We start from the raw sequence: 16,239 nt of genomic DNA on the forward strand, positions 1-16,239 counted from the left end.
CAAACCATAATCACTGCTGACAGAATAATCTGGATTCATTTTAACACAAAGTGCATATCAGGAATAATAGAATCTGCAAGAATTATCCTTCCAAAAGCAATTAGACATATCGCAACAAAAATCAAATGAAGAGTAAATTTGTGCAGGCGGGGAAATTTTCTGATGACACATCTTGTTGAGCCCAATTTGCCTGTTGTGGTACTAGACATCCAATTTTTGATATGATCAGACAGTCACCGTTAGAGGAAACTTCACATACTGATAAAATCGATAGCAAGAAAGTATAATTAAGGTAGAGCTTTCTTACAGCTATTTTAATCTGCATCAGAAGCAGGTTTGGATAGTGCATTAGCTATTTTTTTCCACCTTTGAAAAAACTTATGTTTTCTCTGTAAATAACCAAAGCAGCCCTTCTGAAAAAGAAGTACACTAACATCATTTTAAAAAGAGTACTTCTTGCGGAAATAAAAGATGGTAAAACTTTAGTTTGAGGACCAATTCTCACTATTAACTGCTTATTAGCTTGTATATTACCAGCAAATTGGCAGTTTATTAGTACTTATAAAGGACATATTAATATATTTTCTACATCCCTTAATCCTACCCTAATATCTAAACTTAACCAGTACAACAACTATCTTACTAACTACTAATAATCAGTAAATTAGGAGTTTATTGAAGCAAAAGTTGTAGTTAATAGTGAATATGTGTTCCCCAAACTAAAGTGTGACCTAAAAGATTATACTTAAGTGTGGACTGAAAGTAATGTTTTAGGACACTTAATTGCATGTTAATTGCAATTAAATGAAAACGCTTTTCAGTTTAAATTCCATGAAATACAGATAGCTGAACATTAGAATTTTTTTTAACTTAAATAGGGCTTAAGTACATCTTTATATGTAATTTCATAGTTACTATTCTTGTCTTTGAAATATGGTTAAAGTGCCAAATGTACTGACAAGCATTTATTATAAACTAAAATATACTTTAATATCATTTCTATTGAAACTTGTATGCCATGTATTTAAATATAATTGTAATTACTCATTTGTAATGGAGTTGCAATTTAGTACATTTAAAATACTTTATATTAACTTTAAATGTGCTTTAGTATGTTTGTCAACACATCAAAATAAGTGTAATTCTTTAAAGCATGGCAAATGATTATTAAAACTTATACTACAGGGCTACTGAATGCTTGATTTTGAATGGTTGACCAATGTTCTACTATGCACAGTTAAAGTAGTTCCAGGCAGGTCTTACTGTTCCATATCACTTCACTTGTTGTGACCACATTACTACCTTGAGGGTGCATTATTTTTCTATAATTCAATGGCCCATTGTCAATTTTTCCTTACATAATCATTTAAATGTACTCACAAGTAATTTCATTTGGCATTATTACAATGTACACTTTTTAAAGGTGTATTTAAAGGGATAGTTCACCCAAAAATTAAAATTATGTTATCATATACTCACCCTCATGTTGTTCCAAATCTGTATGAGTTTCATTCTTCTGTTGAACACATAATAAGTTATATTAAAGAATTTTGGTAACCAAACAGTTGATGGCACCCACTGACTTCCTTAGTATTTTTTTCCTACTATGGAAGTCAATGGGTGCCATCAGCTGTCTGGTTACCAACATTCTTTAAAATATCTTCTTTTGTGTTCAACAGAAGAAGAAAAAAAACATACAGGTTTGGAACAACTTGAGGGTAAGGAATGGCAAAATTTTCATTTTTGGGTGAACTATCCCTTTAAAGGGGACCTATTATGCAAAATTCACTTTTGTATGGTGTTTGGACATAAATGTGTGTTGGCAATGTGTGTACACAACCATCCTATAATGATAAAAATCCAACCACTCCTTTTTTTTTAATCCCCATAAATCATAAGCAGTGTCTCTGAACAAGCCGTTTCCAGATCAGGCAGTGTGACGTCACATTAGCCACAGGCCCCACCCACAAATGTTGACAGACACTGCCGTTTTAACATAGAACTGCCCTGAGCAAGTTCACAGCGAGTTGTACAGTCCGCCATTGCATGGAAGAGAATGTCTCCCAAGCGTTTTAGGTGTTCTGTAGCTGGATGGATTAATCCACATAGCTCTCTCCATTTACTCCCTAAATCTGAGCCGCTGAAGACGAGGTAGATTCATTTTGTTTTCGAAGAAAATGCTCCCTCAACTCTACCGAAATTTGTTTATGTCTGCGCGAATCATTTCACACCGGACTGCTTTGTGAACGAATGTTGATACAAAGGGACAATACAAAACAGAGGTTGTGCTAAAAATGTGTTACTCAAGGAGAGATCAGTAAACTGTTCGTGATCCAGCTTACAGCCTCCAGAGTGATATTGGATACGGCAGTAATGAAGGTGAGAGCACTTTATTACAGTTCATCGGAGTTGATTTATGGATATAAAGTTTACCAGTTTATTAAGCACCACCCAAAAAGGCATAAGGTCTTTATATATTTGTTTACTGTTAGTTGTAACGAGTGTTTCTGTGTACTTCGCTGTGTATCTTGATGATAATGCAAGGGAGAGAGAGAGTTTATGGATAATATTTTAATGCACACTTGTGTTTTATTAAGCTCTTACAGTGATTTTCTAGAGTGAAAACAGACGCTTCATATTTTGTGTGAAGTACAATAAACGTTATAAAACTCATCGGTAAACTGGCTTGTACTAATATAGTGGATAAAAACAAGAAGACAATATAAGCTATAACCGTAATTAAACTAAACTATAAATGTTCTATCTCCATGAAGCATATATTCACAGTTTCTGACATTATAGTGCATCCTGACTGAATCCTGACACCGGAGAATTTTCCGCCCTCTTAGGCCGAGCGCAGCAGCTCATTTGCATTTAAAGGGCACACACTGAAACAGCGCATTTTTGCTCAACCCCAAAAAGTGGCAATTTTAACATGCTATAAAAATTTATCTGTGGGGTATTTTGAGCTAAAACTTCACATACACACTCTGGGGACACCAGAGACTTATTTTACATCTTGTAAAAGGGGGCATAATAGGTCACCTTTAAGTGGTTTAACAAACATAGTCATATAAGTGTACTTACTTAAAGCACACCTATAAGTGGCCTTTTATTTCATTAATATTATATTACCTGCAAGTGCAGTTTTTAAAAATACAAAAAGTACACAACAAGGGCACATTCAACACAATTAAGCACACTTTTTTTTCACAAGGGTGGGGAAAAGTCGTATAATTGTATTGCCAAAATGTTTCATTAGCCCCATTAACACATACATATTTCCGGCTAAATTACTAGTAAATTATCGCTGAGAGATCATGTGTGAACAGGACCTTTTTAAAAATACCAGTAAATCAGTTCTGGCAATTTCCTGGTATGAGAAGTTATAACACTACCAGTAAATTATCAGTATGATGCAATGTGTGAACAAAGAACAGGATATGAGCACATACAAGGTCAGAACGCACTGATGTAAGAAGTCTGCTTCGGGCCAAACATAAAGCTCTGCCTGAGCCGCTTACGGTAAGTTCTGCTGCTTTTAATTGTTTTTTTATGTAAACACGTGCTAGATGAATATCTAACCCTTGTACCAAGTCGAGACCCTGCCTTCTTTTCCATTCATCAGTGTTGCGGCTCTGCTTTTATTGCGTAGCCTACTTATAACTGCAGTATATAGTAACTATTATGCATCTTGTGTTTTTAAGAGCAAATCTGCATTCTGTGTGATCATCCCCTTATGCCTGTCACTCAAAAAGTAAAAAACAAAAGTAAAAAACAAAACAAAACACTGTTGTCAAATTGGACAGATAGTGAAAGTAAAGGGCTTCTCATCCAGGTGGATGACGAAAGCGGCTCAGCATCAAACATCACAGAGTTTACCGGTATTTTGATACTGATGTGTGAATGGTATCTTATCAGTAAAAAGATTGAACGCCATTGCTTGTGTGAACAGCACATTTGTGTGGTAATTTTACAGTAATTTACTGCAATTACTGTGTGAAGGGGCTATTGTTTGATGATGCAGTAGTGAAGTGCACTGCAAACGTTAGGAGGTTTAGAAGACCCAAACAAGACAGTTTCCTGCTTAATTATCATGAGCCGGAATATGAACAAATCACATTGTTTTATTTTACACTTTTTGCTTCCAAACTTTGGTCTATCAATCAGTTTGGGGGAGGGGGTCAGGGAAAGAACAGATAAAAGTAATGAGACTTGTTTACCTGGTGGCTGATAGCAGCCCATGTAGCCATTCATGGCTTGTCCTTTCACAAACATCCCATTTTTGCTGGGGTTGAGCTGATGGGCAAGGATGATTTCATTTAACTTCTTCTGCAGGGAAAGGTAATCTTCAGAAGCCTTGGAAACCTGAGCAGGTTACAAAGAAAAATGACAGTCATCAAATGAATTTTGTTTAAAAGACTCATAATTTGTGAGGCAAAGAATATATATTTCTTAAATCAAGTCTCATATTTAAATAAATATATAATCAACACCTCTCTGAAGAGTGACTCCACTTCCTCATCCTGTTTTTGTGATGTAGCTTTCAGGTTCTTTCTGTCTTTGTAACCTCTAAAATTGCTCTGGATTTTAATGGCTGCCTGCTCCTCATCATATTGGCCTTCCTCAGCCTGTGTGTCCTCCTCTTCCTCTACCTCCTTCCGTTCCAGCTGAACATCTGTGATGTCCAGAACTTCCTCATTCTCTTGCTCCTCCACCTCTTGGGACATTTCTTGCTCTCTTCCTGTGGCTCCTTCTCTCTCAGCTCTCAATCTCTTTCTCTCCTTGTGGCCTCTGAAATTGCTTTGTAAAACAGTTGCGGCATGTTCTTCATCTGCCCCTGATGAACTGGAATTCAGGTCTTGGTCAAGTTCTAATGGAGGAGGTGGAAGGTCCTCAATAATAATGTCTGGTTCTGAAGCTTCTGGATTAGCCAGATCGTCTTTAGCCTTTTTCCTTGGGATTTTGCCTTCATCCTGTAGTCTTTTACGCTCTTTGTGACCACGGAAGTTGCTCTGAAGGACCACAGCAGCTTTGGCCTCTTCATCTTCTCCTGAAGGTTCAGCTGGAGCCTCATCTTCCATTTCCTCTGTGAATTCCATCAGTTCTTCCGGAGGTGGTGGATCTGGAATAGGGAGCTCCTCCTCAACTGAAGGACTCTGTGTCTCCTTCTTCCCTCTAACTGGTATCTTCCCTTCCTCCTGGAGTCTTTTACGCTCTTTGTGACCTCTGAAGTTGCTCTGTATAACAGTGGCTGCCTTGGTTTCCTGTTCAGGGTCGTCATCTCCTCCACCTGCAGCCTCTTCTTCAGTCTCCTTTTCTTCCTCTATATTCTTGTGCCCTTCCTCTTGTATAGAATCCAAATCTTCTTCAGAAGTAAGTTTTTCAGGGCTGGATGAGGAAATGGCCAGCTCATCCCCGGTCAAGGTCTTATTCCGTTCCCGACGCTCCTTGTATTTCTTTCTTTCTCTGTAACCTCGGTAGTTGCTCTGGAGAACCACAGCAGCCTTTTCATCAGCATCATCCATTTCACCTTCCTGTGATGGCTCCTCTGAAACTGGACCATCTGCTTCTGATGGGACCTCTGCCCCTTCCTCTGTTTTCTCAGTCTTTTCCTTTTGCATGGCTTCTCTGTGTAAAACAAATCAGTTTATACCACCACAGCATTGTCGAATTCTTGATGCGCTTTTTGGAGCTTTAAAAACTCGGATACTATTCAATGCCATTACAAAGCTGGAAAGAGCCAGGATATTTTTTAATATAACTGATTGTGTTCGGCTGAAAGAAGAAAGTTATATACACCTAGGATGGTTTGAGGGTGAGTAAATTATAGGATAACTTTCATTTTTGGGTGAACTATTCCTTTAAGTGTCTAAGATTTTAATATATCCATTCATACATCTTCAAAAAACGGTTGTCAGAAGTAGGGTTGTGGGGGTGCTGGAGCCTATCCCAGCATCTTGTGCAGTAGGCAGGGAAACACCCTGGATGGATGGCCAGTCCACTATACATTCACACATACACCTATGGACAATTTAGAGTCTCAAATTCACCTATAACTTACCCAGAGGAAACCCACAACAACATGGGAGAACATGCAAACTACAGACAGAAAGGCCTTCTGGCTCAGCCCGGACTCAAAATGGCGACGTTAAAGAATTAGTTCACTTCAGAATTAAAATTTCCTGATAATTTACTCACCCCCATGTCATCCAAGATGTCTTTCTTTCTTCAGTTAAAAAGAAATTAAGGTTTTTGAGGAAAACATTCCAGGATTTTTCTCCATATAGTGGACTTCACTGGGGTACAACGGGTTGAAGGTGCAAATTGCAGTTTCATTGCAGCTTCAAAGCGCTCTACACGATCCTAGCTGAGGAATAAGGGTCTTGTCTAACGAAACGATCGGTCATTTTCTAAAAAAATAAAAAAACACAAATGCTCATTTTGCACTGCTCTGTGATGTGCCACGCATTACATAATCACGTTGGAAAGGTCACGCGTGACGTAGGCAGAAGTACCGCGGTAGGGCGAAAAACTCCATCTCATTTTCTCCTCCAACTATAAAATTGTCCGACATCGTTGTTTTACCTTTTTTTGTAAAGGCCGTTTGACTTAGTCTTTGCACGTTCGCTTTGTAGACACTGGATCGGTACTTTCGCCTATCATGCTTGACCTTTCAAATGTGATTACGTAAATGGGTGGTGCATCGCAGAGCAGTGTAAGATGTGCATTTGTGGTTAAAAAGTATATAAATTTTTATTTTTTTTAGAAAATGGCCAATCTTTTTGCTAGACAAGACCCTTATTCCCTTATTCCCTATTGGGATCGTGTAGAGCCCTTTGAAGCTGCACTGAAACTGCAATGTGGACCTTCAACTCGTTGTACCCCAGTGAAGTCCACTACATGGAGAAAATTCCTGGAATGTTTTCCTCAAAAACTTATTTTCGCTGAAGAACGAAAGACATATACATCTTTGATGACATGGGGGTGAGTAAATTATCAGGAAATTTTAATTCTGAAGTGAACTAATCCTTTAATGACCTTCTACAGTTGTTCATGGCAACATACCGGTGTTACTGGTGTCTATCATCTCACTTCACGCCTTTTCATATCAACACAAGTTGGAATAGCTACTGTAATCAACACTATCTTGTGAATATAGTAAAAATGGCCCTGCAGGACTTCAGTATTCATTTTATGGTCACCATACAGTATACCTTTTGTTAGATAGCAAGAGACTCGGGAGTCCCCAGTTAAAGCAAGGAAATGAAGACATAGCTTGGAAAAAGGAGTAAGAAAAAGAGCAGTAAGAAAAAGAGCTTAAATAAGAGATAATTTAAAATGACCTTTGATGAACCTTAAATGACTGAATATTATAGATTTTGTTTGTCAGCAGATTCTTTAATCAAATCTACAAGTAAAAGAATAAAATCAGATGGAATAAGAATAGGTCTTACTTTTTCCTCTTAAAGCTCTTCCGCTCTTTGTGTCCCCTGTAATGGGCCTGGATCTTTGCAGCAGCTTTGTTCTTCTCATCTACTAACTCCTTGTATGTCTGCCTTGCCAGATATCCTCTGCACACTGCATAAAGAGGGTGTGATTTAGTGATTGTGTGTGACTTCTAAACCCATTTAATACAGTGTCTTCAATACTTTTAATGATTTTTTTTGTCTTACAAGCTTGAAATTGGGTTAAAACAACGTCAGACTTTGCTTTGCTTTTGTCATCAGCCACTCTTTTCCGAACTTTGTGTCCTCGGTATGCTAGAAGAAATAAGATTTTAGAGCTGGTCCAACAGAGTATTGGACTTTTTGCATCAGGTCAACAACATGAGCTCACCTGATTGTAACACCACGGCACTTTGTTCTCTCTTTTCCAGCATCAAACGATATCGTCTGAATGCCATCCACCCCCGTACATATGCCTGGACTAGAACAATCCGGTCCGTGGTCTGCCTCACCATCAGATTCAGCTGCTCCGCATGATAGTACTTAAGAAAGACCTGGACACATAACCATCATACTTATGAGCTTTCTTGAACATCAACTGCAGTAGTTATTAATGCTTTTCTTTAACAAACCTTTGTTTTGCCCAGAACCCAGTTCTCTAGTTTGGCCTTCTCCAAAATAATCGCACATGTCTCTGGATTCATTGCTGGCTCTTCATTGGCTCTAAAAGCTAATATGGAGTACCTGAAAAATTCCAATGGTTAGTAAAACACTGAACATAACAACTGAGAAATTCTACATCCAGGAGGTAATCCCTTTTTGTCACCAGCAATGTGCTAGTGCCAGTACTGGAACTGGTGGTCTGCTATATGCGTTTCCACAGACGAAAAGGTGGTTCAAAGGTGCAAAAAAAGCTCCTTGTCTTTGAAACTTATTTGCCATATATTTTATTAACTTTTGGCTGTTGCATCAAAGCCAGATTGTGATGGCATAATGGATTCTGAATTAAAATAGATTGGATGTAAAAATAAAAACTAAGATTGAAGATCATGATGGGCTATAATGGGTTTCATAATTGGTTTTGTGCAATGAAAAAGTTCCATGGATGTTCAGGTTCTTCATGGAACCATCAATGCCAATAAAGAGCCTTTATTTATAAGAAAGTAGTCATATTACGTCATTGTTCAGTTCTCAAGTCAGTGGAAACACAGCCCCGTTATCAAGTCCCTTGGCAGGGCATTGACTCCAGCACCAACACAGACACCATTTAAATGGAAAAGGGGTTTATGCAAAATTGATATTGTTGTATCATCTGTCTGACCTCTCAATGAAGTTGTTGAAGAGAATGCGGTGAGAGTAACCCTGTCTGCGGATCTTGGCCGTCTCTAGGATTCCAGTGTAGCGCAGTTGGATCAGAACCTTCTCCCTGTCGAACTTGTGGGCTTGACGATCATTATTGGGTTTTATGCAACGCACAAAGTGAGGTTGGCCTGCCACCATCTTTGATAACAGGTCCATTAGAGAATACTGCAAAGTACAGTGAAAAAAAGCAAGATTGTGAACAAGAGTGTGACCATTTTATTGGTTCTTATCATTATAGTCTTCAAAAGTCTTACTCTGAAGTAAGAGGCTACAGTTTGAGTCTTCATGTTGGTGGTCTCTCTGGGGTGATGTGTGCTGTCCCCAGTGCTCTCCGCCTGTACAAACACAAAATATTTAGCATGCTGATCATGAAAAGAAGAGATAATGGGTCTTTTTGTAAACATAAAAAGGGGTCTTTTTATAAACATAAATCTGTTTATAATAAATTTATGCATGTTGCTTCTTGGAGAAAAGTCATACAACAAATCACCATGTGTACAGTGTCAACGGGCAAGGCAAGCATTGTTTTGTCATGGGTGGGAGTTAATTTCCGAGAGGAAGACTGAAAAAGAAATGCATAAAGATTGTGATAAGACAGTCTGATTTGAATCCAGGAGTGTATATAAAATTATTTGTTAAAAATAGTAAAAAATGAATAATATATATGAAATTAACTACATGAATCATTTGCAAAGCAATCTAACAAGCATTAATTTAGGTGGAACTTATGCCAATCATCAATAAGACCAAATTTCTTCTCTAAAACGGCCATGAATTTTTCACCAGGCTATATTATCAAGGTGTTTTCGATATTGAACACAAAGCAGAATCACACACTGACACAGGTGCTTTTATTTTACGTGGACTAAAATGGATGAAATCTTTCATGTGAAATTTTCTAAAGACAGCATGCTTAAATATGCAAATGAATGGTAATGTATGCAGGTCTTCATCAAAGACATCATTTCAATATGTTTAAAACCCTCGCTCATTTCAGAGTATAACCTGAATGAGAGCTCTAAGTAGCTCAAATGTTCTCTTAATAATTCTCTTAGGAATAATGAACTTAATGCTAAAAAATACAATTTGGAACACAAGTAGATGTTTTTTTAAAAACACACAACTGCACAGAAACAATTCACAATTCTCCTTATTCCACAGGGACACTCAATTCTAATGCGAATTATATGAACTAATCAAGCTGTAAATGAGTCAATCTACAAATGCATTAGCTATTAGACAGCTGGTAGGGTAATGTGACATGAGAAGATACTCTTTCATTCTAACAGACATGTCATTTTCAAGAAATGGTGTCTCCATAACTACTGTTGCAATTAATAGACCTTTGGTGAATTATTTGATAGATCTGACTGTTTAATATAATATGTAATACAAAATAATTTTAAAAATTAAACTAAATTTTACTTGTTAAATGTTCGATTCTCAACTACCAGTCATTAGAGTATTAGTAGACTGTCTGCTTAAAGGGTTAGTTCACCCAAAAATGAAAATAATGTAATTTATTACTCACCCTCAAGCCGTTCTACACCCGTAAGACCTTTGTTCATCTTTGGAACACAAATTAAGATATTTTTGTTGAAATCCGATGGCTCAGTGAGGCCTGCATAGCCAGCAATTACATTTCCTCTCTCAAGATCCATTAATGTACTAAAAACATATTTAAATCAGTTCATGTGAGTACAGTGGTTCAATATTAGTATTATAAAGCGACGAGAATGTTTTTTGTGCACCAAAAAAAAAACAAAATAATGACATATAGTGATGGCCGATTTCAAAACACTGCTTCAGGAAGCTTCGGAGCGTTATGAATCTTCGGTTCGAATCAGCGGTTCAGAGTGCCAAAGTCACGTGATTCCAGCAGTTTGGCAGTTTGACACGCGATCCGAATCATGATTTGACACAAAAGATTCATAACGCTCCGAACCTTCATGAAGCAGTGTTTTGAAATCGGCCATCACTATATGAGTCGTTATTTTGTTTTTTTGGCGCACCAAAATTATTCTCGTCGCTTTATAATATTAATATTGAACCACTGTACTCACATGAACTGATTTAAATATGTTTTTAGTACATTAACGTATCTTGAGAGAGGAAATGTCATTTTTTCATTTTTGGGTGAACTAACCCTTTAATATCTGCTAACACTTTATTTTGATGCTCCTCAACAGATGAGTCAGCGTTCTGACATAGAACCTGGAAGCGCTGAATGTAAAGAACGTAAGAGAATTACACAGAAGAGAAGATTTTGTTGAATAAATTTGCTATTTTTGTTTTGTTTTTGCGCACAAAAAGTTTTCTTGTCTCTTCATAAAATTAGGTTTGAACCACTGTAGTCATGTTGACTATTTTAACAATGTCTTTAGTACCTTTCTGGACCTTGAAAGTGTTGATTATATTGCTGTCTATGGAGGAGTCAGACAGCTCTCAGATTTCATCAAAAATATCTTAATTTGTGTTCTGAAGATGAACAAAGGTCTTATAGGTGTGGAACGACATGAGGGTGAGTAATTAAAGTGCCCCTATTATGAATTTTTGAAAATGACCTTTCATAGAGTGTGTAACATAGTTCTAAGTGAAAGAAAACATCCTGCGAAGTTTTAAATCTGAAAGTGCACCGTATATAAAGTTATTCTCTCTCAAAAGTAAGAGTCGACTCTGAGTCAATTATGTTGTGACGTCAAAACAAAACATTAGCATTTTGCCCGCCCACTTAATGCACGCGCAGACACCAGGGAAAACTTGAAACCGCTCAAACACCGACAATACGTGAAGAATCAGTGGTTCATCAGCAGGCATCTTTACATCTATACCACAGCAGTATAGCCCGAACCTTGTGCTGTGTGTTCCCGTCATTTTACTGACGACTGCTTCTTCAACCTAAATGCGTTCAACGAGGGATTCGCAAGCTGGTTGTTATTGAAGGATGGGTCAGTACCCAGTTTATTTGGACCAGCTTCTTCCTCCTCCGAATTACAATCTGTAAGTATGATTAATAATTGTTGCTGTTATGTTCTCTGTAGCATGCACAATACATATGTAGTTGTGTGTGTTGTGTACGTTCCGTGCAGCTTGTAGGTCCCCAGCTAACCAGCTAACAGCAATATGTGTTCGCTCGCGATTGTCTAGAAATGTGTCACATGTTTGTCGTTGTTATTACTTGGAGTTATGATAAAGAATAGAGCAATACGTTGGTGTACAACTGCAGTGCTTTATCAATACGTTTCTGTGCTGGGCTAACGCATATACCATGACTGTTTGTGTGTTTACCACCGAGCTGTGGGCTAGGTTCACTAACAAACGCGAAGCAACTTATTTCCTCTCTGAGTCTTTATTTTTAGAACGGAGCGAAGCACCATCATTATTATAATATAATGTAAGTGATGCAAGCACTATATACTGTACTCCGTGTTAACCAGCAGAAGTCATCTGACCAATCACCGCAGATTAGCGCCACATTTGGGAGTCGTTGAGCAAATAAGGTAAAAATAAATGCATATTATAAGACAATGAAAGTGTTTTTTGACCTTGCATGCTTGTAAACCTGTTGTTGGGGATTCCCAAAACAAAAATAGGAACCTTTCAAATGCCATAATAGGGACACTTTAAAGACAGAATTTTCATTTTTGGGTGAACTAACCCTTTAATATTTATTGCATTATTTTAGCGTTGTGTGTTACCCTGATGGTGTTTATTCTTTGTGTGTATGACCCACTTTCTATATATGAGTATTGACTATGTTTTATCGACAGAACACTTACAGTGAACTTGATTCTTGTGTTTTGTTTTATTTTACCACCTGTATTATTGGTTTCAGTTCATTTTAAGGTAGAATGATTCCTGGTACTTTGGGTCTGAATTTTTTTTTTCTTGAAAGTTCAGAACTATTTCAAATTAATCAACAAAAAAGCACCATTTCCTGAGAAAGACCCACATGTACACAAACAGACACCCCAAAAACAGTGAGCACAGTGTCTGCTGGCAAAAGGCACATTTCCTTTAAGAACACTTCTCTACTGTACAGCACAAATACTACAGGATCATTACCTCACTGAATGATACAGAACTGAACAACATAAGACCCTCCAACTTTAGACAGAAGACATTATAGAAAGGAGGAGTGGGAATTTCATTGATGGAAAAGTAGAAGAGAGTAGAAGAGAGACAAAATAGAGTGGGAAAGAAAATTAGTAAAGTGAAAGCACTGGAGCTCCTATCAAATAAAACAGCACGATCATATTATATGAACATCCAAATTTACATATCAATAGCTATTCAGGTTTCAGTAAGTTATTGTTGCTCATATCACTTCCATGAAATTTGCTAATCAAAACAGAGGTCATTTACATATGGAAGTCTTAAAGGCACAGTGGCAATAACAAAACAGAGCGAAAAAGAGGAAAAAACAAGGTACCTTGGCAAAGTTAATGGTGCGCTGTGATTGTTGCGTGCCCATACGAGCAGAGCCCATAGCCTTTCCTTTAGTGTGAGCCAGGTTACCTGCACAAAGAGAAAGGTCAGGGGAAATAATACCTGCTCTCACATTAGTAATCTGCTGTTGATACTTTATTAGATAAGTCACGTTGTTCAAAGATAATCTACCATTTATTTCAAGGTTAACCATTTCAAGGGCACTGAGATATATGGTCTTCAGAGGTCAGTGCTGTGACAGATAAATAAGCTTCACAATGGTCAAGTAGCTAACAAAAGACGTATGAATGAAGTCTAGGTTTAAAATCCCAGCAGACTTCCTGGAAACAATCCCCAGTGAATCTCATTGGATGTAATCGACTGTGTCAGTCAGACGACCTCCATTCATCACATTAGATCACATGGGAGTGAGCACATTTTCTTTTCTAGGGAGAGTGCTACATACATTCGTTCAGACCAATAGATCAACATCCCTGTTTAATGTTTCAGACAGGATGGTGTTTGCACTGTCATTTCCAGTCTGTGTGATTGTGGTGTGACCTCTAATGCAGTGTAATCTAATAGAATGTGACTATACTGACCATTGCTCATGCAATCTATGTTAAATCAGGCTAGTATTGTTTTCTCAAGTGGATAACGTAAAGGAGCACTAGTTAGAAGAATATTTTGGTTTAAATACAACTTAGTTAAATTAGGACATTTAAGTAGCTTTTATAAACATGCCTTAGAAAAAAACATTACTGGTGTGCATCTTGAGACAAAACAATGGCACTGACATAGCTGAAGATATGCCAGTGCAAGTTGCTTTTAGTTATGACAGCTCAAACATGCACTTTAATCTGGGACTAGGCTTAAAGGGTTAGTTCACCCATAAATGAAAATTCTGTCATTAATTGCTCACCCTCATGTCGTTCCACACCTGTAAGACCTTCGTTCATCTTCGGAACAGAAATTAAGATATTTTTCATAAAATCCGATGGCTCAGTGAGGCCTCCATTGACAGCAAGATAATTAACACTTTCAGATGCCCAGAAAGCTACTAAAGACATATTTAAAACAGTTCATGTGACTACAGTGGTTCAACCTTAATGTTATGAAGCGACGAGAATACTTTCTATGCGCCAAAAAAACAAAATAACGACTTTGTTCAGCAATATCTAGTGATGGGTGATTTCAAAACACTGCTTCATGAAGCTTCAAAGCTTTACAAATCTTTTGTTTCGAATCAGTGGTTCGGAGCGTGTATCAAACTGCAAAAGTCACGCCCCCCAGTGGTAAACCATTGAAATTTCGAAACATTTATCACGTAACAAAGCCTCGTTTACTGAAATCACGTGACTTTGGTAGTTTGATACGCGCTCCGAACCACTGATTCGAAACAAAAGATTCGTAAAGCTTCGAAGCTTCATGAAGCCGTGTTTTGAAATCGCCCATCACTAGATATTGTTGAATAAAGTCATTATTTAGTTTTTTTGGTGCACAAAAAGTATTCTCGTCGCTTCATAACATTAAGGTTGAACCACTGTAGTCACATGAACTGTTTTAAATATGTCTTTAGTAGCTTTCTGGGCATTGCAAGTGTTAATTGTCTTGCTGCCAATGCAGGCTTCACTGAGCCATCAGATTTTATGAAAAATATCTCAATTTGTGTTCCAAAGATGAACGAAGGTCTTACGGGTGTGGAACAACATGAGTAATTAATGACAGAATTTTCACTTTTGGGTGAACTAACCCTTTAAAGCCTTGTCTGTGAAACCGGGCAAAGATAACAGAATCTGTGTCATGTTGTTAGCAACCGTGTCACTGGTCCATCAGTCTAAAGGACAAGTATGTGTGCTTATAATGAAAGACTTTGGGGCATGTTGACTGGAGGGTTTAAAAGCACAAATGTACAGCTTGTATTTTTATTAAAGCACTAATTTAAATTATTTCCAACCAAAAAAAAAAAAAAAAAAAAGTGTTGTTCAAGCTGTAAAATTCTCTATGTTGTCTTTTGAAGTTGCACTACTTTTATATGTGGATGAACTTTAGATTATGTGGCATTTGCTCCATTTTCTGGATTCTGTGTTTTATGATTTAGTACAAATTTATCATCAAAACTGGAGTCTAATGAAATTAATTCATAAAACTAACAATTTAATAAATCTTTTAAAATGTAATGAAATAAAAATATAACAATTAATTGACAAAACATAATCGACACAGTTGCTAGAAGAAATTATAAACTGTATACATTTAAAAAATGGTTTAAAATATATTGGTCGTATATAATATTCTTTAAAATAATAATAATACTCAATTTAATATAATATAATATAATATAATATAATATAATATAATTACTACTACTACTGCTACTTTTGAAAAGTAAATTTTACAATAAATAATAGTAACATATTTCTGTTTCAATGATTAAATTTAAAGTTTTATTTTGGTGGGTTGTAGTGAAGACCTTTGAGTTTCAGTATGTATTTGCTGATAGCTTTTATCAAATGAAATGGTGAAATATTTGTGAAGTGATTCTCAGAGCAGCTCTGAAGATGAAGTTCATGTGGTGTGTCTCATATATTGAGACAGCAGATGCCAAAAACACCATAAGATTTGCACATGCTTGAGTATATATTTTTAGACAAAAACTGCACCACTCATTCACACAGAGATACGTAGAACATGCGAGCTACATATATAAAAATTACTTTAAAAGTTTATGATCATTATCTTCGATTTATTTTTCTGATAAATATCTACCTGTATATAAATTTATTGTCCAACCCTAATCTAGGATTAGGGCCTTATTTCTGCCAATGAAGAGTAATCACACTGCAGGACTCAAAAGTCATGGAAACTGGTGGATGTACTCAAAGCAACAAAATGACCCCATTTGCTTTGTTCTTTGGCAGCACAATGGAAAAACGAGTCCTTGAACGAGGCAATTACACAATGATAGGACTGACTGACACATTATTAGTGGTCACTGTTT

At 37.0% G+C, this 16,239-nt stretch overlaps 2 protein-coding genes across 4 annotated transcripts in view; one reads left to right on the forward strand and one right to left on the reverse strand.

The window, feature by feature from the left end:
- LOC127505693 (protein adenylyltransferase SelO-like) overlaps window positions 1-16,239 on the forward strand; it is a 557,335-nt gene that overhangs the window by 106,422 nt on the left and 434,674 nt on the right. The window lies entirely within an intron of this gene.
- The window catches only part of myo3a (myosin IIIA), a 124,200-nt gene that overhangs the window by 12,169 nt on the left and 95,792 nt on the right, over window positions 1-16,239 (reverse strand). Inside the window, exons 24-34 of one of the 3 annotated variants that reach the window (XM_051881369.1) lie at window positions 13,243-13,328; window positions 12,876-12,917; window positions 9,301-9,372; window positions 9,065-9,145; window positions 8,770-8,975; window positions 8,081-8,192; window positions 7,840-8,002; window positions 7,677-7,763; window positions 7,458-7,581; window positions 4,497-5,631; window positions 4,224-4,368 (exon numbers count right to left, since the gene is read on the reverse strand). In XM_051881369.1, coding sequence (XP_051737329.1) covers window positions 4,224-4,368; window positions 4,497-5,631; window positions 7,458-7,581; window positions 7,677-7,763; window positions 7,840-8,002; window positions 8,081-8,192; window positions 8,770-8,975; window positions 9,065-9,145; window positions 9,301-9,372; window positions 12,876-12,917; window positions 13,243-13,328 — 2,253 coding nt within the window. The remainder of the gene's footprint in view (window positions 1-4,223; window positions 4,369-4,496; window positions 5,632-7,457; window positions 7,582-7,676; window positions 7,764-7,839; window positions 8,003-8,080; window positions 8,193-8,769; window positions 8,976-9,064; window positions 9,146-9,300; window positions 9,373-12,875; window positions 12,918-13,242; window positions 13,329-16,239) is intronic. The other 2 variants (XM_051881365.1, XM_051881366.1) reach the window with 2 other exon arrangements.

This window comes from Ctenopharyngodon idella, chromosome 23 (genome assembly GCF_019924925.1).
Source record: "Ctenopharyngodon idella isolate HZGC_01 chromosome 23, HZGC01, whole genome shotgun sequence".
In the NCBI taxonomy this organism is placed as follows: domain Eukaryota; kingdom Metazoa; phylum Chordata; class Actinopteri; order Cypriniformes; family Xenocyprididae; genus Ctenopharyngodon; species Ctenopharyngodon idella.